This window comes from Carcharhinus amblyrhynchos, chromosome 15 (assembly GCF_965287045.1).
Source record: "Carcharhinus amblyrhynchos chromosome 15, sCarAmb.v2.hapA, whole genome shotgun sequence".
In the NCBI taxonomy this organism is placed as follows: Eukaryota; Metazoa; Chordata; class Chondrichthyes; order Carcharhiniformes; family Carcharhinidae; genus Carcharhinus; species Carcharhinus amblyrhynchos.
In genome coordinates, this window is record NC_137338.1 from 29,589,004 (window position 1) to 29,614,559 (window position 25,556).

Consider the following 25,556-nt stretch of genomic DNA (forward strand, 5'->3'; position numbering starts at 1 on the left):
TTTTCCAATCTTCCGGCACTTCCCCGGAATCCAGCGACGTCTGGAAAATAACCACCAAGGCATCCACTATCACCTCCGCCATTTCTTTCAGAACTTTGCCCCTTCTAATGAAATTGACAGAGGTTTGTGAACAAGATCATTGAATTTAGGAAACACAATGAGAGGGAAAGAATAATCTCAGTCTTTTGGCTAAGATCAAGTGTAGTTTTGGTATCTGGCACTTGGTTAAGTAATGAGGTTACACTGAGGCTTTATTTGAAGCAATTTTTTAAAAGCAGCATCTAGGCCTTTTGGCTAAGATGCAAGTGAGATCAAGCCTTGGAGAAGATGTAATGCCGACTCCAATCAGCTTGGATCATGCAGATCAAACCCAGGACAGGAAGTGGAATGCCTGTCTTGTCAGCATGGATCTAGAATGTCTCACTTGCTGACACTTTGAATTGAACTTTGATTGGATTGAATTGGATATTAAAAAAAAGAATTAAAAGTAAATCAATAAAAAAAGGAAATGCCAGAGTGGTATAATGACTCAGTGCCGTGGAACAATAATATTCTATAGTATAAAATGATGGGAAGGGGCTAGTACCAATGGCTCCCCAAAATCTTGGTCCTGTCTTAGCTGTATTATTGTGGGAAGGAAGTGAATTTTCGCCACAAGAAAGGTGAGTCAGATAGTCAACCCAGGTCATACTCATACATTTTATAAGCTGATCATATAACAGCATTATTAGAGCTTGAGTTACGACTATCTGTTCATCTTTGTCTATTTGTGGTTCTAACCAAGTCCTGTGTGGGGCTCAGGAAGGAGAAGGAAAGTTAGGAAATAAGTAACTATATAATAGGCTTGTTAACAAAATTAATGCATTTGGGATTAAAGAACTGACATAAGCATGATGAGTTGAATGATGGAAAATGAATGAAAAAACATAATGAGTAAACAAATAAAAATTGTAAGTGCTAAACAATGCAGCAGAAAATGAAGAAACTTCTAGAGGAAAGTAGTCTGATTTGTTTTCTCTTTCAGATTCTGCTCAACAAGAATATATCTAGAATATGTCAAAATTATATACGGATATATTCTGATTGAGATGCTGTATTTCTCTAGGATTTTCTACTTGTCCAACATTTCCAGCTTATCTTTTTATCTCAACAGAAGCTGTGCATGATACTATAGCTTTCAGAAAAAAACACTAATTACAGAAGGATTCACAGCAATCACTAGTCCAATGTGAACACCCGTGGATTTATAAAGATGCAAAGAAGTTACATTCCTGATCATGGCCAGTGAAAACAGTTTGCAAGACAGCTCCTCAGATCAATCCCCAAGAAGACACGGGGCAGATTCAACTTCGAACAGCAGCATTTCCAGTAAGAAGACAAAGAACAGCAGCAAAAGCAACAAGAGTCAAAGAAGGAGCGTAAGCACAGAGTACTCTGAGGATTTCGAAGATCACAGCAGTATTGCAGAGTCACTCAAAGAAGACAGCATCAAAAGCAAATACCAACCAATAAAGAAGGAAAGTATTAAGAAAAACAATAACCAAAGCAATCAGAAAATAGGTAAGCTACTTTTCCCCACTCATTAACATCAATGCTATAAGATTACTCAAGTTAGAAATGATGGTTCAAGGAATTATTCGGAAAGCATGTTGGTGACAGGAGACACACCAATCTGGCACTTTCACAAATTGGAGTAGGAACACTGGCGATTTCTCAAATATGAATTCCTGACTTTGGCTTAGATCAGCTGGAAGAGCTGCCAAAGTATGGGTGGCATGCTTCACAGCGCCAGGGATCTGGATTCAATTCCCAGCTTGGGTCACTGTCTCCCCGTGTCTGCGAGGGTTTCCTCTGGGTGCTCTGGTTTCCTCTCACAGTCTGAAAGATGTGCTGGTTAGATGCATTGGCCATGCTAAATTCTCCCTCAGTGCACCCGAACAGACACCAGAGTGTGGCGACTAGGGGATTTTTACAGTAACTTCATTGTGATGTAAGTTTACTTGTGACTAATTAATAAATAAATGTAGGCCAAATAGAGGTAGGCAGAAAAATATCAACAGGGGCTTGACTATTCCAGCAACTTATAAGCTGGTCCCATCTGTATCATTCATTATATTGCAGACTGTGCGTGTAAAAGGTCCACGTAAGGCAGTTGGGAATGAGTAGTTTCAATGAACTCAACCTGTGCACATTTAAAAAGTTATATCTGCTAGTACCATTCTGCATGAAATTAGTAAGAAAAACAATTTGTACACCTTCCTTACAAACAAAGTTGGTCAAATATCCTGGATCTGCTCTGAGCTACTCAGTTGATACTGTAGTTGACCAAAATTGGCAAGTGGTGGGAACACTGTACTAGGCTTCAATATCCCAAGATTTCCAGGAAGAAGATGGGGAGGAGCTGGGGGAGATTGTTCATGGAAGTATATAATTCTGAATTTGTTCAAAGTATATCTGATCCTGATCAGTATTGACAAGGTGGACATGGAAAGGGTGTTTTTTCATGTGGGTGAGTCCAACATGAGGGGACACTGTTCTAAATTTAGTGGTTGCTCTTTTAGGGCCAAGATGAAGGGAATTTTTTTCTCTCAGACAATAGTACGATGTTGAAACTCCTGGGGCACGATCTTACCATTGCACCACGCTGGCTGATGGATGGGGCGAGCTAGTAATATCGCGAGAGCTGGGAAATCAGGTTCATGCCCGATTTCTTGCCTCTCACAATCTTATCGGCACTGGATATCAGTGAGGTCAGCCTCATGCCCATTTCTGGTGCAAGGCTGAATAATTTAATTAAACAACATATGAATCTTATTTTACATTGAATTAATGAGCCTGGGACGTTATCATCCAGGCTGACTTGCTGCTGTGGCCCTGCCAGGAGAGGTTCTCACCACCAGAATCACAGCTGATTCCCAGCAAGGGGAACAAGTTATGAGGGCCTCGCTGGTAGAACTGGAGACCATTTATGCATTGCCAGGAGGGTGGAGGCTACGGGGAATGCCCCTAGTCAGTACCAGCCTGGCACCTGGTGGGCAGTGGCAAGGGGATAGGGCCTCCTGGGGGGGGTGGGGCCAGGCTGGTGGGGGAGCGTGGCTGACCATGGGGGAGGGGTAGTTGGTTCAGGCAGATAGGGGGGTTGTGGGGATGGATAGGTCCAGGTGGAGGTGTCGCGATAAGCCACAGTCTCCTGCAGTAGCTGGAAGCGTGCTTTGTTTTGGCAGGGAGACTGGCTGAGAGCAGCAGAGATTGAGTGACAAGCCTCTGCTGCTAGAGACTTGGTAAAAAGTCTGACAACACCAGGTTTTAGTCCAACCGATTTATTTGATAATAGACTCACAAGCTTTCGGGGTTAGTCCCTTCGTCAGGTGAATGGAGAGTCCTGGCCTCAGACAGAGCATATAAAGCACAGTCTGTCTGTGCTTTATATGCTCTGTCTGAGGCCAGAACTCTCCATTCACCTGACGAAGGGACTAACCCCGAAAGATTGTGAGTCTATTATCAAATAAATCGGTTGGACTAAAACCTGGTGTTGTCAGACTTTTTACTGTGTTTACGCCAGTCCAACGCTGGCATACCCACATCATGGCTAGAGACTTGCCCATGCGCAATGGCTCCCTCTCCTGTTCTCTGCCAGCATTCAGGTAATTTATGCCTCACCCATTCCCCCATTGACAAGAAAATGTTTCTGCTGATTTTCTATATTCTAAGTGGCTAAGATCGCAGATTGAACTCACCCAAAAAACAGATCGGAAACCCTCCCATTTTCACTCTCATCCTGAACTTAGAATCCTTCTGGTAAATCCCCCCCACACACCACCCCCATCTCAGAAGGTGGTAGAAGCAGGGTCATTAAATATTTTTAAAATGGAAGTAGATATATTCTTGTTTGGCAAGACAAAGGTTATTTGGGAGCAGATGGGAATGTGGAATTTGTAATATAAACGGATCAGAACATGTTCTTATTGAAGTTGGCTCAAGGGGCCAAATGAGCCACTCTGCTCCTGTTCTGCATGTTCATATTTTCATGCTCACAGTCCATATACATGTTAAATCAGAGCATCAAGTTTCAGCAACTTTAATATTTTATTATGAAATACAAAATGTAACATCTGTTTCTTATTTCAATCTTTCAATTGGCTTGCTAACTTTGATTAATGTGTTCCAATACATTGAAGCAGACAATTTGTTGATTTAATATGTAAATCCTAAGAATAACCTCTAATCTCTTTAATTCAAGCTATTCAGAGGCCAGAAAAATACTATAATCTTTGTATGTCTTCTACAACACGCCTACATTTGGTCACAGCATACGATGTAGCCAAAGTACTTTGTTCTATTTTCTTTGTCTAAGAAATGGTGGAAATCAGTTTTGTCTAATTCTGCTGTACAGACATTAGGGCATGTAGGAATTAGGAACACGAGGGGGATCAGGCCCCTTCACCCTGACCCACCATGGCTGGTTTGACTGTAACCTCCTGCCTCCCTCAATAACTTTGTCCTTAAGAATCTATCTATCTCAGCTGAGAAAAATGCAAAGACTCTGCTTCCACTGCTTTTTGAGGAAGGAGGTTCCAAAGACTCATGATCCCCGAGACAAAAAAAAACCTTATCTCTCTACAGGCATCCCCAAACTTTTAAACTGTGAACCTCCCCTACCCCTGCACAGTTCTAGATTCTTCCACAAGGAGAGACTTCCTCTCCACATGCACCCTGTCAAGACCCCTCAGGATCTTATGGATGGATTTTACAGCCTTGCTCATCCCAAAGCCATGAAGTCCCACCCAAGGTCAATGGGCCTTTCCATGATCCGTCCTCACCCGCTCTGATTCCTGGGACAGTAAAATTCCAGCCTATATGTTTAAATCAGATCACCTCTTTTTCTTTTAAACTACAGTGGGTACAAGTTTGGCCTTTCCAAACTTTCTTCATAAGACAAATCTGCCCTTTCCGGGTATTAGTCTATCTCGTAAACCTTCAACTGAGAACATCCCCAAATGTTTCCCAGTTCATTGCTTGTCATTAAGCAACAACTGGAACTTCCCTGGCAAAGACAGGACTGAAATTGACTTACTTTAACACTTTAATTTATCAGATAAGCATTGTATATATCTATAGCTAATTTTCCTTCTGCTAATTATTTTAGTTCTTCTTGTAAACTGTTAACTCCAGTTATGGTATTTCAATTAATCTCAGCAGCTTTAGGCTAGGGCTGGATGAAACAAACAAATTTGTGCTCTTGATCATTAGTGACCCCTTCTGGAAAGTGGTTAAATATAACTATCAAATCAGAACAGGTCCTTGTGTAATGTGCAACATTGTCAAATGGAATGTTGAGACCCATACAGAAAAGCTGATCAGTTGATTGAGATATATGGATGGCCTTTGAAGCCTACAGATCTTAGCGCAGCAGATACAAGGGTCTTTGGAAAAGGAAGCAAAGTTAAAAAGAATGGTCCTCTGTGGTACTGGAGAGATTCTGGTTGCAGTGAAACAGTATAGAATATGAGACACAGAAAAGGAAAAGGTTCGGAAAAAAAGTTCCAAAAAAGTCAAAGTCAGCATTTATTTATTAGTCACAAGTAAGGCTTACATTAACACTGCAATGAAGTTACTGTGAAATTCCCCTAGTTGCCACAGTCCGGCACCTGTTCAGGTCAATGCTCCTAACCAGCATGTCTTTCAGACTCGGGGAGGAAACTGGAAGAAACCCATGCAGACACAGGGAGAATGTGCAATCTCCACACTCACAGTGATCCAAGCCGGGAATCAAACCGGGTCCTTGGCGCTGTGAGGCAGCAGTGCTGACCACTATGCCACCGTGCTGCCCAAAATTGTATGCGATGAGTTAATTAATGTCAGAGATGAATGATAAAATGTTACAAACATCAAAAGAAAAGCTCATAACCTCAAGGAACCATCAATTACCTGTTAGTCACTCCTACACCTTAATTACGTAATATTAATGCCAGACTGTGGAACTGGTGGGAGAATTTTTCTATTTGGTTTCGTAGTGGCATATTTCACACTAGACATTGGCCAAGCAGTTTATACTCAATTACATCACCATTGAAAAATGAAAATTGTGATGTAATCACTTCAACGCTCCTAGAGTTTAATCTGCTGTAGTCCACTCAAAAATAATATGGATGACTATTATCTTATACGCCGCTGGTTTTCCCGTGAGGTTGCTTCTGGTAAGTCACAGAATCAGTTATTATAAAGACAATGGAGATATTATTACGTAACACACAACATATTGTTTTGCTGCTGAGGTAATGGTGTGATTATCTAGTTTGTCCCTCAGTCAAACTGTCATGAATAGGCATGATCCAAGGTCAGTTAAATACAAATTCTTATTAAATCCAGTCTGAGGTTAATTCAAGCCTAACTGCTTTCTTTTTAAGCTGCTACTTTGCATTTGTTAAGATCTCTATTGCTTAGTTATGAATTGCTGTTGTTTGATGAACATGATATTTGAGTCAATCAGTAGCAAGTTTGATATAGATTACATCAACGTTCAGAAACAATGGATTAACTAGACTTAAAAAGGGTGATTTTAACCACCATCAACCTCTCCCCCCATCCCCTTAAAACAGATTGCTTTGTGTAGGGCGGAATGTAGAGTGTGAAAGATCAGAAATCTGAACGCAAACCAATCTGTCTGGAACCTGCCCATTCCCACCACTAGCTGAAACTGGAGGGGGGAATGGTGACCAATTTGCTCCCAGGATGTAGGCTTCCCTTCTAAATACCTTACTGTGCGCTTCAGATTTGAGCTTTAAGGCTCAATGGCTAGATTTCCCAGCTGAAAGTAGGAAAGAACTGCTGCATTGAAGAATTAAGTTCTTTCCCAAAGAGCACCATCCCTACCCACATAGAATCCTACAGTGTGAAAGGCGGCCATTAGGCACATCATGTCTGCACCGATCACAATCCCCTCATGCCCTATCTCCATAAACCCATGCACTTACCCCTGCTAGTCCCCTGATGCTAGGGTCAATTTAACATGGCCAATCCACCAAACCCGCACATCTTTGGACTCTGGGAGCACCCGGAGGAAACCCACACAGACACAGGGAGAATGTGTAAACTCCACACAGACAGTAACCCAAGCCAGGAATCGAATCTGGATCCCTGGCGCTATGGGTCAGCAATGCTAACCACTGTGCCACTGTGCTGCCCTTACAATCCCCACCATGCTAACCTGTTCCTCACCCCACAAGATCAGAGCCCCTCCCTGCCTAAAGTGATTGGAAATACCTCCATTCCACACTGTACCCCACCTCAGCCCCTCCTGGCCTCTACACAAGCATCAGGAAAGCTACCTTCAGTTAAGCCTTCGATGGATATATAGATGGCTTTCCTTCTGTTAATTGTGTTATTTCTTATCATCGTGTGGTAACCACATATGTGACTTTACAATTAATCTCAGCAAGCCTAGGATAGGGACAGAACAAAATAAAACAACATAGTGACTGCTCTCCAGCATTAATGATCCCTTCTGGAAAGTATACAGCTGTGACCTGAAAGGAGATATACTTATTTTGGTTATTTATTTCCCTGGAGTAGTGCATTTCTGAGTGTCTGCTCACATATGGCATTACTTCTGAGATTAATGGGAACAGCTTGTCCGTGCCCTGAAGCTGCTTCCTTCACTTAAATGGGAACAGATATTTTGGACAAGGTTGAGTTGGCAGATAGCAGCTGATGGCAGCTTTTCCTGGCTCGGGGAATTCAGGACTGAGCTTCAGACTAGTCCAGAGCAACGGTTCCCATGGCAACACGTGTAAACGGCAACAAAAAATATGGGAGATGAAACAAAAAACTAGAACAATTTTATCCTTTCTCAGATACCCAACTTGACTTTACTTTCGATATTACAGCTGCAGAGTACTTTGCCCTCACATCTTTTTCACTGGAAAATTAGAAGGTACAGATCCATAAGGAGCAGGTTAATGGTTAAACAGGCTGAAGCCATACTGATAGCTGTATGGAGATGGATCCAGTGACAAATATCTTTGAATATAGATGTAGCTTTATGATTTGTATCATTCAATGTAGCCAAAATAATGATAGGGTCATGTTTCGCTTTTTCTTTCCCTTCCTAGCACAAGCAAAACCAAAACTTAAAATGCTGCAACATTTGAACCAATCTGCAGTGAAGAATAAATCACAAAACTATACCAAAATGAAACCTGCTGGACAAGATTTTGACCCAGTGACTCGCCACATATTGTCAGCCAGATTGCACAAAACCAAAGAGCTGAAGAATGAGGTGTGCGATCTTCAGCGGGAACTGGAAGATGCCAGGCTGGAAAACAGACTGCTCAGACAGCTTCAGTACCGACACATGAAGGCCTTGGTCAAGTTTGAGAATGAGCAGAATAACTTACCTCAGCTGCTAGTCAGGCACGAGGGCGAGGTGCAAATGTTGAAAGAAATGCTGCGCAAGTCAAAGGAGCAAGATCGGAATGTTTCAAAGCAACTGAAAGAGGCAGAATCGGAGCTGTGGAAGACTAAGAACTCCCTACAGAAGCTGAAGGTGCTCTGTGACAAGAAAAACTTGGGAGAACGGGACGAGCTGACTTGGCAACTAACAAATCTCACAAAGAAACTTGAGCTTGATCAGCAAAAGATCCAGGTGAGCTGGCAATAATAATTGATTGACAGAAAGAAATAGGGTGACAAAATGTACCTTGCCTGAAGTGGTCTCGAATGACATCTCCTACTTCATTGTGTTGTCAGTACACGTCTACACTGGCTGAAATGCCATTGGCAGCCAACATGGCTGACCTTAGCATTCTATTGGACTGCGAGCTGAACTACCAAATGCACATCCTCCTCATAATATTCCCACTCTAATAATTCCCACCTCTAGCCTACTTCAACCCATTACTGCTGAAACCCTCCTCCATTCCCTGAAACCACCAATTTAGAATTTCCCCCAATCTCCGTAAACATCAATTCATCCAAAACCCTGTTGCCTGGATCTTATCTCAGTGGGTTTAAAGCTATGTTAGTTGAAGTGGATTTGGTTTAAAATGGATTAGAAGTCACAGGCCCCCAATCCCGACTAAATTATAATGCTATACAACGCTCAAAATAGCTAGGTGAACTTGTGTCTTTGAATTTAAGCAGTGGTAATTCATCAATATTTAAAAGCCTGTTCGGTACACTGAGGGAGAATTTAGCATGGCCATTGCACCTAACCCGCTCATCTTTAGACTGTGGGAGGAAACCGGAGCACCTGGAGGAAACCCATGCAGACATGGGGAGAACGTGCTGACTCCTCAGACAGTGACCCAAGCTGGGAACGGAACCCAGGTCTCTGGCACTGTGAGGCAGCAGTGCTTAACCACTTCCCACCTGTTGCCAAACAGTTGAACACTGATTCATTTCATCACAGATGCCCAGCCCTGCTCCAGAAAGTGCCTATAGACTCCCAGGAGCTATGAGTTAACCTTTCAGTAGCAAATTCAGAGAGGAACCAACCTGTGATTTGATCTGAGCAGCTTTGTAGCATTTTTCAAATATCAGTCACTTGAACATCCAGGTTCGGTGGGTCACACTGAGTTTTCAAGTCTGCATGAAATTGAAATTGAAATTGCTCGGGTGTGCTCCAGCTACACTACTCCACTGATCCCACACTAATTCTGCATTCCAATCACTTGACTGACCATCTATTGGCTACCAATCCTCAAATTTAAAATGCCCCTGTTTCTATTAAATCTCTTCATGACACTAACCTTCTGTATCACCTCCTCTGAAATCGCTAAGATACTTGTGTATCCCTTCATCCCATAAGTGATGTCTTAACCTTCAGCTAGCTAGGCACTGGGCCTGTGAAATTCCCTCACCGTACCCGACCAGCTCTTCACCTCTTTCCCTTCCTTTAAGCCAACACCTCTCCACCACCTCAATCCACGCCCCCGCCCTCCATGTCCACCCCATCCAAACTCTCTACTTTAATGAAACTTTCAGTTATCTTCTTATTACTTCCTTTCGATCAGCATTTATGTTTATTCACTCCAATCTCCCTGAAGTGCCTTGCGATATATTTTTCTATGTATTTTTATTCATTCATGGGGTACTGGCAAAACCAATGTTCATTGCTCATTCTTAAAGGTGATGGTAAGCCACTTTTTGAATCACTGCAATCCTTGTGATGTAGGTACACCCGCATTGCTGTTAGCAAGGAAATTCCAGGAATTTGATCCAGCGACAGTGAAGGAATAACAGTATATTTCCAAATCAGGATGGTGAGTGCATTGGGAGAGAGCTTGCAGGTGGTGGTGTTCCCAATATCCTACTGCACTTGTTTTTCTAGGTGGTCACAAATATGGAAGGTGCTGTGAAGGAACTTTGGTGAGTTGTTGCAGTGTATGTTGTCAACGGACTTATTGTGTGTTGTTGGTGGAGGAATGAATGTTTGTGGAAGGGGTGCCAAACAAGTGGGCTGCTATATTCTGAATCAAGCTTCATGAGTGTTGTTGGACTTGCGTTCATCCAGGCAAGTGGAGAGTATTCCATCACATTCCTAACTTGTAGTGGATGGTGGAAGAAAATTGGGGAGACAGGAGGTGAGTTAGTCACTGCTGAAATCCCAGTATCTGACCAGCTCCTGTAACCACAGTGTTTCTGTTGCTGCTATAGTTAATGGTGAATCTCAGGATATTGATGCCGGGGATTCAGCAATGGCAGTGCCATTAAATGGCAAAGCAAGATGGTTAGATTTTCTTTAGTTGGAGAAACTATATTGAAGAAGCTACGTGAAACCAAATTTTAATTATGGACACTTAATTAGGACATAGCAGGGATAGGGGATGACAAACGGTTTCCAAAATAATTTGGTTATTCACCTGGGCAGAGGGACAACTGAAATTTAAGACTTAATATAGATTTGAATAAATACTGATCATAAGTATGCAATGAATGGGATTCACTTAGCACAGGGACATTTAGAAATGTGTCTGGAAGAGATAGTAAACCCTCACTTTCAATGATATGACAAAACAACTAAATAAATATGAGAATTCTGGATATTTAGCCAGAACAGAAGAATATATTCTATCTATGAGGCTCTAAGATCTTACCATATACATTTTTTAGTATGTAGACATACGCTCATTGCTATCTCTTAACAACTTAAAATTAGACGCAAGGCTAAAATGGTTCAATCTCTGTTTGCCCAAAATCCTTGAACAAAAGATGTTACCTGACAGCATCAGAGAAACTCATCTATTATCTCTGAAGAACCACTAATTATTCCCTGTGAATTGCACAGTCTAAATTCAAAGAGAACTATACAAAGGCCATCTGTGTTTCATAACCCATTTGGCCAACTGAAGCCCATTCATTTGTAAAAGGGCTCCATAACTTTCCTTTCAATTCTAAACGGTTGAGACATTTAACCATCCGAGGGACCCAGATGAGGGATATGCACCCCTTGCAAAAACAATGTGGAGAGGTGGGAACCATGTCACATGGACCTCATGTTTGTTGAAACAGTAGTATTGCCATGTGAAGCTGCAAAGTCTCAGTCTGCTATTTATCATCCAAGCAGCCTCACAGACCAGGAATTCTATCCAGTTGAACCCCTGGTCCCATCTACTGGAACTTCTATACCATCGCCTACAAGACTGATTCATTCTTTGTGCCTATCTCTTCTTGTGAAGTCAACACCACCAGAAAAGGGAGTTATACAGCATCAGTTTTCAGCCCACTGACTTGCATAAAGAATATCTCACCGGACCTGATTCTGCATCGTGGAGCCTATGTGAAATAATATTCAATTTCTCTGTAGCCTCTTGCATTATAAACATTTCATTTCTCACTGTACACGTACAAAGGGGGCAACAATGCAACTCTTCCTGCATTTTAAGAATGCACCAATAAACTAACCTTTTGAGTTCATCCTATTTCAGGTTTACTGTGGAGTTATTAATGGAAATTAGGACCATAACAAAACTGAGAGGTTAGAAAATACACCACTATATATAAAGGAGGAGAATAAATCAGAAACACCTTCAGTGCTGCCTAAATTATCCCCCCTGCCTTACTCTGTCCATTATACATCACATGCCGAGCTGGTTGTCAAGTATTATAGGGGCTGAAATTGGGTTGGGACTTGAAACATCGGTGCCAGTAATTTTTGTGCCCATACTATTGTTCCACCTTAATTTCTCCAGACACTCTAAGTGCCTACCTAATTAATTGTAAGCAAGCATAAACCGAATTTGCATCCTAGCATTGGCCCTTTCTATTAGTTAGCCTTTTCTATTGAAAGGCTAACTAATGCATTTATTATCTCTAAACCTGAATATTTCAACATCCTGCTGTCTTAAATATGTTAGGTGTTGTGAGTTTTACACAGAAAGAATAGTTGTGGGGTTGGAATCTCTCATTTGGGCTGGGAGACTGAAGTGGAGGCCATTTTGTGGCTTCCCGCTGGCACCATGGTTTCTGGGGTTCTCCGGCTGCCGGATTTCTGGTGTAGAACCATCAGCTCCGCACCAGAAATCAGAGCAAAGCTGAAGAAATTAGGCAAATCTGAATTTTTAAATATCATTAGTAGGTTCGGAACTGAACTTTTCGGACCCGTTAGCGTCTCCCCCCAACCACCAGGCGTGGTTCACTCCAATGGGGTTTAGTATAGCTTCCCACTTACAGGAATGAAAGGGGACATTCAAGGCCCCCCAAAAGATTGGGTGCTGGGAGGGAGGTGCCAGCCTGGGGCCCCTGGCACTGCCCAAGGGATAAAGTGCCAATGCCCAGAGGGCATCTTGGCACTGCCCACCAAGCATCGGGCTATACCAGACTATACCAGGATGCTCCATGTAGTTATTCAAGAAGTCTTCCAACCAGACTAGGAGGATTAATCACTAGGATGTCACACAATAGACACTTATCTTGGATAGTCACCTCAAGCTTTCTTGACACGTGAGATGGTTTCAAATCAGGATGTGGATGATGCATCCCAGTTATCATTCCTTTCAATACCATATCCATCTCCTTCCCCATCATGAGATCATTCCTGGTGTGTCTCTGAACTTGAGAAGCTGTCACAAGCAAATGATCTACTTAGTGAAAAATATGGAATATTAGCAAAACTAGTTGGTGAAATCTATTCATTAGGTAAAGGTAAGTGTGATAATGCATCAGCATTTGCATGGCATTCTGACTGATGATACTTTATATCTTAGGAGTGTGCAGATAGGATCAGTGATCATCTTTGCAATCGGCCAGCAGCTAATGAAGGAATGCCTTTATACAGCCCAAAAATAATAGTGAAGGGTTGATGATCAGTCAATAATGTGAAACGAAGACCATATAAATAATGATGATACCTGGGTGATGGCCAGCCAGAGTAGAGGTAGGCAGGTAATGCAGGTATGCAGGAGCCCTCGGAGGGTGGGTGGCATCCGCCTCTCAAACAGATATGTTGCTTTGGACACTGTTAGGGGTGATGATTTCTCAAGGTAGTACAGTGAAAGCCATGTCCATGATAACACAGGTAATTCATCTGCACAGATTGAGAGGAAAAGGAGGGATAGGGCTATAGCGAAAGGGGATTTAATTGTAAGGGGAACAGATAGGTGTTTCTGTGACCACATAAAGTGATTCCAGGATAGCATGATGTTTCCCTGCAGCAGGCGACGGTGCAGAGGGACCTCGGGGTCCTTGTGCATGAGTTGCAAAAACCCAGCCTGCAGGTGCAGCAGGTGGTCAGGAAGGCGAAGGGGATGCTGGCCTTCATAGCGAGGGGGATTGAATATAAAAGTAGGGAGGTCTTGCTGCAGCTGTATAGGGCACTGGTGAGGCTGCAGCTGGAGTACTGTGTGCAGTTTTGGTCGCCGTACTTACGCAAGGATATTTTGGCCTTGGAGGAAGTGCAGAGGAGGTTTACTAGGCTGATACCGGAGTTGAGGGGGTTGAGCTATGAGGAGAGGCTGAATAAATTAGGCTTGTACTTGTTAGAGCTTAGAAGAATGAGGGGAGATCTCATTGAGACGTATAAGATGATGAATGGGATGGATAGGTTAGAGGTGGAGAGACTCTTCCCGCTCAGAAAGGACAGTAGGACTAGAGGGCACAGCCTCAAGATAAAGGGGGGGTGGTTTAGAACGGAGTTGAGGAGGAACTTCTTCACTCAAAGGGTGGTGAATCTCTGGAATTCTCTGCCCGTTGAAGTGGTGGAGGCTGCCTCGCTAAATATTTTTAAGAAGCGGGTTGATGGGTTTTTGATAAGCGAGCGGATTAAGGGTTATGGGGAGAGGGCGGGAATGTGGAACTGAGCCACGACAGATCAGCCATGATCTTATTGAATGGCGGGACAGGCTCGAAGGGCTAGATGGCCTACTCCTGCTCCTATTTCTTATGTTTTTTTTTGTTTCCTGCTGCGAGTGTCCAGGATGCCACAGAGCAGTTGTGGAACATTTTGGAGGGGGAGAGCAAAGAGCCTGCAGTCATGATGTATATAGGTACCAGTGACATAGATGAGTTCCTGAAAACTGAATACAGGGAGTTAGGTGATAAATTAAAAAGTAGGACCTCTAAAGTAGTATTTCTAGGACGTCTTTTTTCATTTCTTTCTTGGGATGTGCGTGTCAGTGGCAAGACCAGCATTTGTTTCCTTTCCAGAATTTTCATTGAACTGAGTGGCTTGCTAGGCCATTTCAGAGGGCAGTTGCATGTAGGCCACACCAGGTAAGGATGGCAGATTTCTTTCCCAAAAGAGACATTAGTGAGTGAACCAGATGTGTTTTTATAACAATTGATTATGGTTTCATGGTCACCATTACTGAGGCTAGCTTTTAATTCCAAATTTTTTTATTAATTGAATTTAAATTACACCAGCTGCCATTGTGGGATTTGAACCTATATCCCCAGAGCCTTAGCCCGGGCCTCTGGATTGCTAGCCTCATGACATTACCACTTTAGCGCTGTCTGCCCCTCGTGCCATATGCTAATAACAGCAGAAGTAGAAGGATAGGTGAGGTAAATGCATGGCTAAAGTGATGGTGTGGGACAATGAGTTTCAGATTCCTGAGGCATTGGGACAGATTCTGGTGAAGTTGGGACCTGTACAAACTGGAAGGCTTACACCCCAAGCGCACCAGTCCAATATCCTTGTTGGGGTGTTTGCTAGTGCTGTTGGGGAAGCTTTAAACTACTGTGGGAGGGGGATGATGGATGCCTGAGTGATGAATTAGAGGAGATGGAAACAAAGGTAGAGACAGTGAAAGCAAAAGAGGAAGACATGGGGATAAAAAGCAAAAAGCAAACAATGGCTCTATTGTTCTGCAAGATGAGCTTAGTGTAAGGAAAAGTGGTAGAAAAACAAAAGACTTCTATATCTTAATGCACATAGCATAAAGAAACAAGATAAATAAACTGAGGGCACAAATAAAGTTAAATGTGTACGAACTGATAGCTGTAATTGAGACGTGGTTGCAAAGAGATTGAAGCTGGAAAATCAACATTCAGGGCTATTTGACTTTTAGGAAGGACAGGCAAGAAGAAAATGGTGGTGGGGTATCTTTGCTAATAACAGAGGGAATTAGTACAGTTCTGAGGGACAACCTAGGCTCAGAAGATGTGGAATTGCTTGTGGAAATGGCAAGTATCAAATGAAGGAAGAGAATGGTGGGAGTATTGTACAGGCCCCTGAAAAGTAGCCACATTGTATGAAAGAGTTTAAATCAAGAAATAGCAAATGCACATAAAAAGTGCACTGCATTAATCATGGGTGACTTTAATTTTTATGTAGTTTGGGCTCATCAAATTAAAAATGGCAGCAAAGAGAATGAATTCAGAGAGTGCATTCAGGATGTTTTTTTTAAGTAATATGTAATGGCGCCAGTTAGGGATCAGGCTGTTGTGATTGTGGTAATGTGTAATGAGATAATTTAAATAAATGATCTTAAGGTTAAGGCTCCCCTTGGAAGTAGTGATCACAGTATGTTAGCATTTAGCATTCAGTTTGAGTGTGAGGAAATTGGGACTGAAATATCAATGTTAAAGAAGGGGAATAACAAAGGTATAGGGAAGGAATTGGCCGATATGGACTGGTCACATAGATTAGTTGGTAAATCGACAGCGGGATCTTGAGCCTGCACTCTCTTCACGTGACATCCTGGGGGGGGCGGGGGGGGGGGGTGCAAATCTCACCAGCAAGATTGTGTTCTCTGATTTCCCTGCCCCTTGTTGGTGACAGGCTGGTGCTAACCCGGCAGTGCTAACCTATGCCAGGGGCATGTGCGGAGACTTGTCTGTTTGTCGTGGTGAGAGGAGGGGGGTTGTGGGGATGACTGGGGGGGATGGAGTTGCCGGGGATGATTGGTAGGGTGAGGAAGCCCCAGGTACCTCTGCAATGGAGGAGAATAATTACTATTTGTGATCGTAATGTGGGGAGTGGGGGAGTGCTATGTTGTGGCTGTTATGACGTTGACAGGAGATTTGTTCGGAACAAGGAGATATTTATTGATAAAGAGAAACTTAGATACATGAGGATGTTGCAGCATGAAGTTGCCTTTGAGCAGAGCTGCAACCTTTACATGTTTACTTCATGGATGCTGGATGATTCTACTTTAGAGAGGACTCTGCCTTCTGGTGTGATCACTCACTCTTCAGTTTCCATTGGAGTCTCAAGTTAGGTGACTCACTTCTGATGTACTGTCTTAAAGACACACACACACACACACACCAGGGAGTTATTTCTTATTTGTGATCAAGGTGTCCTTTAAAAATGGTGCTCCGATCTAAAAGTCCCTGTTCCACCAGACTGACAGAGCAAACTCCGCCCACTCTTTATTTTGCTTTCAAAGTGTCAAGACATGGAGAGAAAACCAGTGGAGCTGAATAGTTTCACACTGGTTTTCTCAGTTTGATGAACTCTTGTAAGATTCCCACCAGTAGATGAGCAGTGACAGACCGCCCCCGCAATGTGTTTGATGCAATCTCCAGTCATGACAACCCCCTACTCCCCCCCCACACACACACGCAGACCCACACACTGCTGCTCTGCCCCAAGGTTCCCTTCTCTTTGACATTGCTGCTCTTGCCCCATGCCCCCTTCTTTCCTGCACTGTTGCAGGTCACCCAAGGTTCCCTTTCCTCCTCTCCAGCAGTGTTGTGTGTGTCCAACACCACAAGCCAGCCACGAAGCAACTGTTGTGGTGATTTGCCCATGACCACCCAATTCTGCAGTGCCACTTCCTTGCATCAGGGCACTCCAGAGCACCACACTAAATTGTACGCACTCACCTCCAAATTTCCTCAAAGTTCAGATGCACGCTTTTTAAGAGCAGTTGCAAATCGCACCAGTCTGAAATCATACTGAGTTGGGATTAAAACTTGACTCGGGGGCACGGGGGGGTTGTGGGGATGTTGGGGGGGTGGAGGGTGGGAGTGGTGCGGTGGTGGTGGTGGTGGTTGGGGGAGGTGATTTCAGAGTGTGGCCACGATATTGAGGTGCAAGCGTATTAAAATTTAGCTTCCGAAATCCTCTGGTGGGAAACACAATCCGCCATTCATGGGGGAGAATACAGTCGCTTCCTGGATTTACATCGTAAGAAGTCTGACAACACCAGGTTTAAGTCCAACCGATTTATTTGACAGTGAACTCACAAGCTTTCGAGGTTGTTCTTCGTCAAGTGAATGGAGAGTACTGGCCTCAGACAGAGCATATAACAGCACAGACAGTTTACAGATTACTGTCTCTGCTGTTATTTGCTCTGTCTGAGGCCAGTACTGTCCATTCACCTGACAAAGAGGCAAACCTCGAAAGCTTGTGAGTTTACTATCAAATAAATCGGTTGGACTTAAACCTGGTGTTGTCAGACTTCTTATTGTGTTTACCCCAGTCCAACGCCGGCATCTCCACATCATGGATTTACATCCCCAGGAAATGTGGCTAACTTGCTTTCTCCGTGTCTTGCCTGAAATCCTGTCTGTGGTTATCAATGGCATTGGGATGAACTTATGCAAATATATACAGTGTGTACAGCTGTGGGTCCACTGACCTACCATACCAGATCCACCTTAGGAAAAGACCTGATTATTGACATTTTCCATGAAGTACTGAGGCAATATCTGGTTTCAGCTATGATGGCAATGTCAATTAGCAACTTACTAGTTATCCACCATCATCAACTGATCCAGGGTGGCTGGAGCATGGATTGTGCCACTGGCACTTCTTCAATGTAACTCTGAAACATGTCAGGCCTGACAGCATTCATGGACAGAGAACAGAGCTAGCGTTTTGAGTCTTGGCCTGAGCTCTGAAAAAATGGGTTATCCAAATTCAAAATATTAGCTCTGTTCGCTCCCCACAGATGCTGTATATCTGCCTAGATTTCCCAGCATTTTCTGTCTTTGTTTCAGATTCTGGCATCTGAAAGCATTTGCTTTTATCCAAATCATTTCCTGTGCTTTCAGTTCCCTGGGGTTGAGAGGGAAAAGTGCTGCTCATTCCAGAGCAGACACAATGAGATGAATGCCTTCCTCCTATGCTCGTAAAAGTTATGCCTACGGTTCCCCTTTATTGATCTTTTTATTCAGTAGCTACAAAGGATGATTGCACACATGGCAGATGAAAGCAGGATTGGGCTTGCCTGTTCCACTGTAGGAGAGGCTGCCTAAGCTTAAGAAAGAAAGGCTTTATATTTAAGTCGTGCTTTTTACATTCAGCTCTTCCAAAGTACAATGATCAGGCAAACATAGCCAATTTACTCATAGCACGATCCTACAAGCTTCAATAAAATAAATGTTTTCAGTGGTGTTTGTGGAGGGATAAATGTTTGGGACAGGACATTTGGAGAAAACCCCTGCTTTTCTTTGAATAATGCCATGGGATCTTACAAATATACCTGGACAGGGACAGGCCTCAGTTTAATGCATCTTCTGAAGGGCAGGTTGATCATATAGAAACATGACTTGATCATACAGAAAACATGGCTTGATCATACAGAAAACATGGCTTGATCATACAGAAAACATGGCTTGATCATACAGAAACGTGGCTTGATCATACAGAAAATATGGCTTGATCATATGGAAACATGGCACCTAGAGTTTCTCATCTGCTGGAAACTCAGAGCACAGCAGTTTTCGACATACATGGCCAAAGGGTGAGACTGCTCAGCTGTAACATTCAGGTATAAGTGACATGGTCTCTTTGTTAGATACGTTATCACATGAAGAATGGTGTCATGAGGAACTAATGAGGGAAACCTGAAGAAAATTGCTTATCTTCATTTGCTTACATGATGTTGTTAATTTTGGAATAATTGTGCATGCCAGATACCAGTAACTGAGAGTATGTGAGGGATTTGGATTTCTGCTGAAAAAAACAAATATAAACATCCTCAAACTGCTCCTGGATTATGAGTTTGGAAAGATTTGTGAATGTAAATACATGGTGATGTCAATCCCACCACTAGGTGTCACTGTGGCCTGCCCCTTTTCTCAGTTAAGTTCGTGTTCACAAATAGCATTCCACCAATCAACTTGCTTGTGTTTTAATTTTAAATAAGAGAGAGCAAAACTATGCAAATCTGAATGATTATTAACGAGAAAAGAATAACTTTTTATTTTGGTTGCAGTATCATTCCCAGGTAGTACACTGCAGCCACGGACTCATAAGGTTGCTTAACCTAACTTACGAAGTACCAGTATAAGTGCTTTCCATTTTCCATATTAACAGCTTCAGGAATAAAATGTACAATTCTTCTTTCATATCAAGGTCAATAGTAGGTCTGCTTGAAGAGCCTGAACCCATCTGGAATATTTTTGCAAGCTCATTCCACATTCTAGTCTTGAAACCATCAGACATGAGCCTTCAACCTACCAATCTGCCCTGGAAATCCATTTCCTAAGAACAGAAGGAATATATCTAAGCCACTTACACTATCTAGTTCATTGTAAATGGGACCTTTTGATAGCACATGGATTCTTGCATACCAGAAAGGTGAGCCATCAGCATGTCAAAGAACCAGCTGAGAGTCTAGCTACATACAACTATAAGAAATGATTCTAATCCTTTACTTGCCCTTGGTGCTTGGTGATTGTAGGGAAGTCAGTATTTAAGTGGAAGTGGAGCAGTATTGAGATGAAAATCGCTCTATTGTTTTTCATTTGTACCCATCCCTTACCTTCAGATAGCTTATTCCTATCTCTCATTTCTGGAAGCATTTCCTCTCAAAGAATGGGGTAATCCCTAGAGATATCTATTAGATGACATCCTCTTCTCACTGCAATAACTCCACCCTCCCCCGCATTGTATTTGCTTGGATGTCTCCACTTACTGCACACAACTCTGAACTTTTCCTTTCTCTCTGCAGTGAGTTTTTCTCATCTCTGCTCAAGAAGGCCCTTGATTGTATCTTCCCCATTTTCCATGCCTTGACTGCCAGTGTTCTGGCCTTCCATTTCTCTGAATAACAATAAGTTGCACTTATATAGCACATATAATGTGGTAAAACACCCCAAGGTGTTTCGCTGAAATGTTATCACACAAGAATTTAGGATGGTGAAGGATGCTGAAGGGAATTGAAGGAGCACAGTTATCCCAAAGGATTGTGGGGCTGGAGGAGATTCCAGAGATAGGGAGGGATGAGGCCATAGAGGGATTTAAAAACAGGGATGAGAATTTTAAAAGCAGGGTATTACTTAACTGGGACCCAGTTGAAAGTTGAAAGAGACTTGTAGTAAGTTATGATCCAGACAGCAGAGCTTGAGATGATCTCCATTTTACTGTTTAAAAAATGAATAGAAGAATTAATGTTATAGGTTGTGTCAAATTGTATTTTGGACAACAAAGTCAAGTTCACCAGAAAGTATGTTCCTGTGGAACAAGTTTCCGTCAAAACTCAAAGATCCTACAACTTACATTTCACATAAACCTTTGCTTGACAATCAACAAGTATCAAAAGCAGAATCACAGCTTGAATATACTGTGATCTGGCAAAATATTGGGTTCAGTCTTTCAGCATTTTTATTGTAAGATTCAGGCAGCAGAAGTATTTCTAGGTAAGAAAAAGATTGATCTTTATTTGTGATTGAATTTGTAGGCTCCAGTGGGATCAGAGTGATGTGTTGAAAAAACCTTTAGATGAAATGAATGTTATATTATTGATCTCCTAAAGCAGAGCTCTACTCATATGTAAAATCATCAGACATCAAGTGTTTTGAGAATTTAAAAAAAGCAATTCACTTTTTTGGAAAGGAAAATTCTAAATCTCAGATTATGATGTAAACTACCTGCCTGTTTTCTTTTCAATCTCATTGTGAAAGGCACTTCATCTACCCATTTACAGGATAATAAATTTATGGGACTTAAGATGATGTAATCAGAGTTGCAAGTAGAGGCAGAAACTAAGATTGACAAAGAATTCTGAAGAAAATTCAGTTTTACCATTTTAACAAGGTGAATTCGTGGGATTAACAGGTTTGAGGTTCTTGCTTCCAAGTTGGACGATAACGAGGCAGGTGAGGTTGGTGAGCAAGCTGCACACGGTACAGTGCTGCAGCAGGACATAGGCAAAGAGAAAACGAAAAGGAACGTAGTAGTTATTGGGGATAGTGGGGTGAAGGGTATTGACACTGTCCTTTGTCACAATGACAAAGTGCACAGAAGGGTGTGTTGTCTGCCTGGTGCTCGGGTATGGGATGTCGCAGCTGGGCTGCAGAGGAACCTGGAGTGGGAGGGTGAGAATCCGGTCGTTGTGGTACATGTGGGTGCCGGCGACGTAAGCAAAATGCAGACTGAGGATCTGGGGAGGGAGTATGAAAAGCTTGGAATGGAATTAAAAAGTAGAACCGACAAGGTGGTTATCTCTGGGCTACTGCCTGAACCGTGTGCAGATGGGCGTAGGGTTGACAGGATTAAGGAAGTGAATGGGTGGCTCAGGGATTGGTGTGGGAGGAATGGGTTTGAATTTATGGGGCATTGGCACCAGTATTGGGGTAGGTGGGACCTGTTCGGGAGGGATAGGGTTGGTCTGAACCGTGCTGGGACCAGAGTGCTGGCGAATCGAGTAAAGAGGACTGTAGACAGGGCTTTAAACTAATTATGGGGGGGGAGGGTGTGAGGGTAGGTGACCTTACGAGGTCTAAAGTTAAGGAGAGTGTACATGTAAGGGAAGAGGCCGAGGATGTCCCAATAATAGAGGGAGTAGGGGGCGTGAGTATAGTTGGTGGCGTTGCGGCAAATAGGGTCCAGGTGAAGGCTGGGATGAAAGCACTTTATCTGAATGCACGAAGCATTCGGAATAAAGTGGATGAGCTGATGGCGCAGATCGACACAAATGGATACGATCTGGTGGCCATTACAGAGACGTGGCTGCAGGGTGACAGGAACTGGGAGCTGAATGTACAGGGCTATCAAGTGTTTAGGAAGGATAGACAGGAGGGAAAAGGGGGGGGCGTAGCTCTGCTGATTAAGGATAGCATCACGGTAGTAGCAAGGGATGATATTGGAGCCAAGGAGCAGAGGGTGGAATCGTTGTGGGTGGAGATTAGGAACAGCAAAGGGAGGAAGACGCTGGTGGGTGTCGTCTATAGGCCCCCGAATAATGATCTGGAGATGGGGCGGGCTGTTAACGCGCAAATAAGTGCGGCGTGCAGGAATGGGACGGCCGTAGTTATGGGGGATTTCAATCTGCATATTGATTGGTCGACCCATGTTGGACGTGGGGGGCTCGAGGAAGAGTTCTTGGAATGCTGCCGGGATAGTTTCCTCGAACAGTGTGTGTTGGAGCCGACGAGGGAGCGAGCTATCTTGGATCTGGTGCTATGTAATGAAGCGGGTAGAATTAGGGACCTTGTGGTGAAGGATCCTCTTGGGGAGAGTGATCATTGTATGGTGGAGTTTCTGGTGCAGATGGAGGAGGAGAAAGTGGGTTCCCGGACACGCGTCCTTTGTTTGAATAGAGGGAAGTACGGTAGGATGAGAGAAGAATTGGCGAATGTGGACTGGGAGAGCGCGTTGGAGGGAGGGTCTGTTAAGGAGCAGTGGAGGATCTTTAAGGAGATCTTTCTTGGTGCTCAACGGAAATTTATTCCGATGGTCAAAAAGGATAGTAGGAGGAGAGGTAATAAGCCGTGGATAACAAAGGAGGTGAAGGAAAGTGTTAAACTAAAAGCGGAGGAATTTAGAGTAGCTAAGAGTAGTGGGCGAGAAGAGGATTGGGAGAGGTTTAAATGTCAACAAAGATTGACAAAGAAGTTGATAAGGAAGGGTAGGAGAAACTATGAAGCTGGGCTAGCGCTTAATATAAAAAAGGATAGCAAGAGTTTTTATAAATATATAAAAAGGAAGAGGCTGGCTAGGGTGAATGTTGGTCCTTTAGAGAATGAGAAAGGGGACCTAGTGGTAGGGGATGGGGATATGGCTAAGGTATTGAATAACTTTTTTGTTTCTGTCTTCACAGAGGAGGACGTGAATAATTTACCGGGTGTTAGCGATAGAAAGGTGGTAGGACTGGAGGGTCTTAATGACATTACTGTTACTAGAAAGGCGGTGCTCGACAGACTGGAGGGGCTGATTGTGGACAAGTCCCCAGGACCGGATGGAATGCATCCGAGGGTTCTGAAAGAAATGGCGGAGGTGATAGTGGATGCCTTGGTGGTTATTTTCCAAACGTCGCTGGATTCCGGGGAAGTGCCGGATGATTGGAAAACGGCTAATGTTACGCCGTTGTTTAAGAAGGGTGCCAGGCAAAAGGCGGGGAATTATAGGCCGGTTAGTTTAACATCTGTGGTAGGTAAAATGTTAGAATCTGTCATTAAAGAGGAAATTGCGAGGCATCTTGAAGGGAATTGCTTGATAGAGCAGACGCAGCACGGTTTCATTAAAGGGAAGTCGTGTCTGACAAATTTACTGGAGTTCTATGAGGATGTGTCTAGGGCGGTGGATAGAGGAGAGCCGGTGGATGTGGTCTTTCTAGATTTTCAGAAAGCGTTTGACAAAGTGCCTCACAAGAGGTTATTGCAGAAGGTCGAGGGACATGGAGTTGGGGGTAGGGTGTTAGCGTGGATAGAGGATTGGTTGTCAAATAGGAGGCAGAGAGTGGGGGTCAACGGGTGCTATTCGGATTGGCGGATGGTGACTAGTGGAGTGCCCCAGGGGTCGGTGCTGGGGCCTCAGCTTTTTACCATTTTTATAGATGATCTGGAGGAGGGAACCGAGTGTAGAGTGTCGAAATTTGCTGATGACACCAAGATTGGGGGAACGGCAAATTGTGCGGAGGGTGTGGAGAGTCTTCAGAAGGATCTAGATAGGCTGGGCGAATGGGCCAGGAAATGGCAAATGGAATTTAATGTTGGCAAGTGTGAGGTGGTCCACTTTGGTAGGAAAAATGGTAGGAAGGACTATTACTTACGAGGCGAAAAACTGCAGCAGGCGACGGTGCAGAGGGACCTCGGGGTCCTTGTGCATGAGTCGCAAAAACCCAGCTTGCAGGTGCAGCAGGTGGTCAGGAAGGCGAATGGGATGCTGGCCTTCATAGCGAGGGGGATTGAATATAAAAGTAGGGAGGTCTTGCTGCAGCTGTATAGGGCATTGGTGAGGCCACAGCTGGAGTACTGTGTGCAGTTTTGGGCGCCGCACCTGCGCAAAGATATCTTGGCCTTGGAGGGAGTGCAGAGGAGGTTTACTAGGCTGATACCGGAGTTGAGGGGGTTGAGCTATGAGGAGAGGCTGAATAAACTGGGCTTGTACTCGTTAGAGTTTAGAAGAATGAGAGGAGATCTCATTGAGACGTATAAGATGATGAATGGGATGGATAGGATAGAGGTGGAGAGACTCTTCCCGCTCAAAAAAGACAATAGGACTAGGGGGCACAGCCTCAAGATAAAAGGGGGGCGGTTTAGAACGGAGTTGAGGAGGAACTTCTTCACTCAAAGGGTGGTGAATCTCTGGAATTCTCTGCCCGTTGAAGTGGTGGAGGCTGCCTCGCTAAATATTTTTAAGACGCGGGTTGATGGGTTTTTGATAGGAGAGGGGATTAAGGGTTATGGGGAGAGGGCGGGAAAGTGGAACTGAGCAGCGACAGATCAGCCATGATCTTATTGAATGGCGGGGCAGGCTCGAAGGGCTGGATGGCCTACTCCTGCTCCTATTTCTTATGTTCTTATGATTATGGAGATGGGGCCTAGATGGGATTGTTATTGGTGCAGACATGATGGGCTGAATGGCCTCTTTCTGCAGTGTGGGGATTCTATGATTAATTGGTGATATCAGCAACAGTCACAGTCTGCTGTCCAAACTGCATCTCCTATTCCACTGATGCCTTGTTTCCCAAGTATGACGAGTTGAGGCAGTCAAACACAAAAGGTTGTCAGTTCCGCTGTAGTGGCTGGATGTTCACCGGTACAGGGAGTCATTAACTGCGCACATGTGACAACACCTTCAAGTTTGCTGATAACACCACCATAGTAGGTCGGGTCTTAAACAATGATGAGACAGAATAAAGGAATGAGATAGAGAATCTGATGAACTGGTGTGACAACAATAATCTCTCCCTCAATGTCAACAAAACGAAGGAGGAGAT

General features: G+C 43.6%; 1 protein-coding gene across 2 annotated transcripts in view; it reads left to right on the top strand.

Moving 5' to 3' along the window:
• The first annotated feature begins 1,220 nt into the window (after positions 1-1,220).
• Positions 1,221-25,556, top strand: part of LOC145353195 (lebercilin-like protein) — a 78,267-nt gene continuing 53,931 nt past the window's right edge. Inside the window, exons 1-2 of one of the 2 annotated variants that reach the window (XM_080203690.1) lie at positions 1,221-1,560; positions 8,112-8,644. In XM_080203690.1, coding sequence (XP_080059816.1) covers positions 1,278-1,560; positions 8,112-8,644 — 816 coding nt within the window. In that variant the 5' untranslated portion in view covers positions 1,221-1,277. Of the gene's footprint in view, positions 1,561-8,111; positions 8,645-11,563; positions 11,770-25,556 lie in introns of those variants that run through there. The other variant, XM_080203689.1, reaches the window with a different exon arrangement.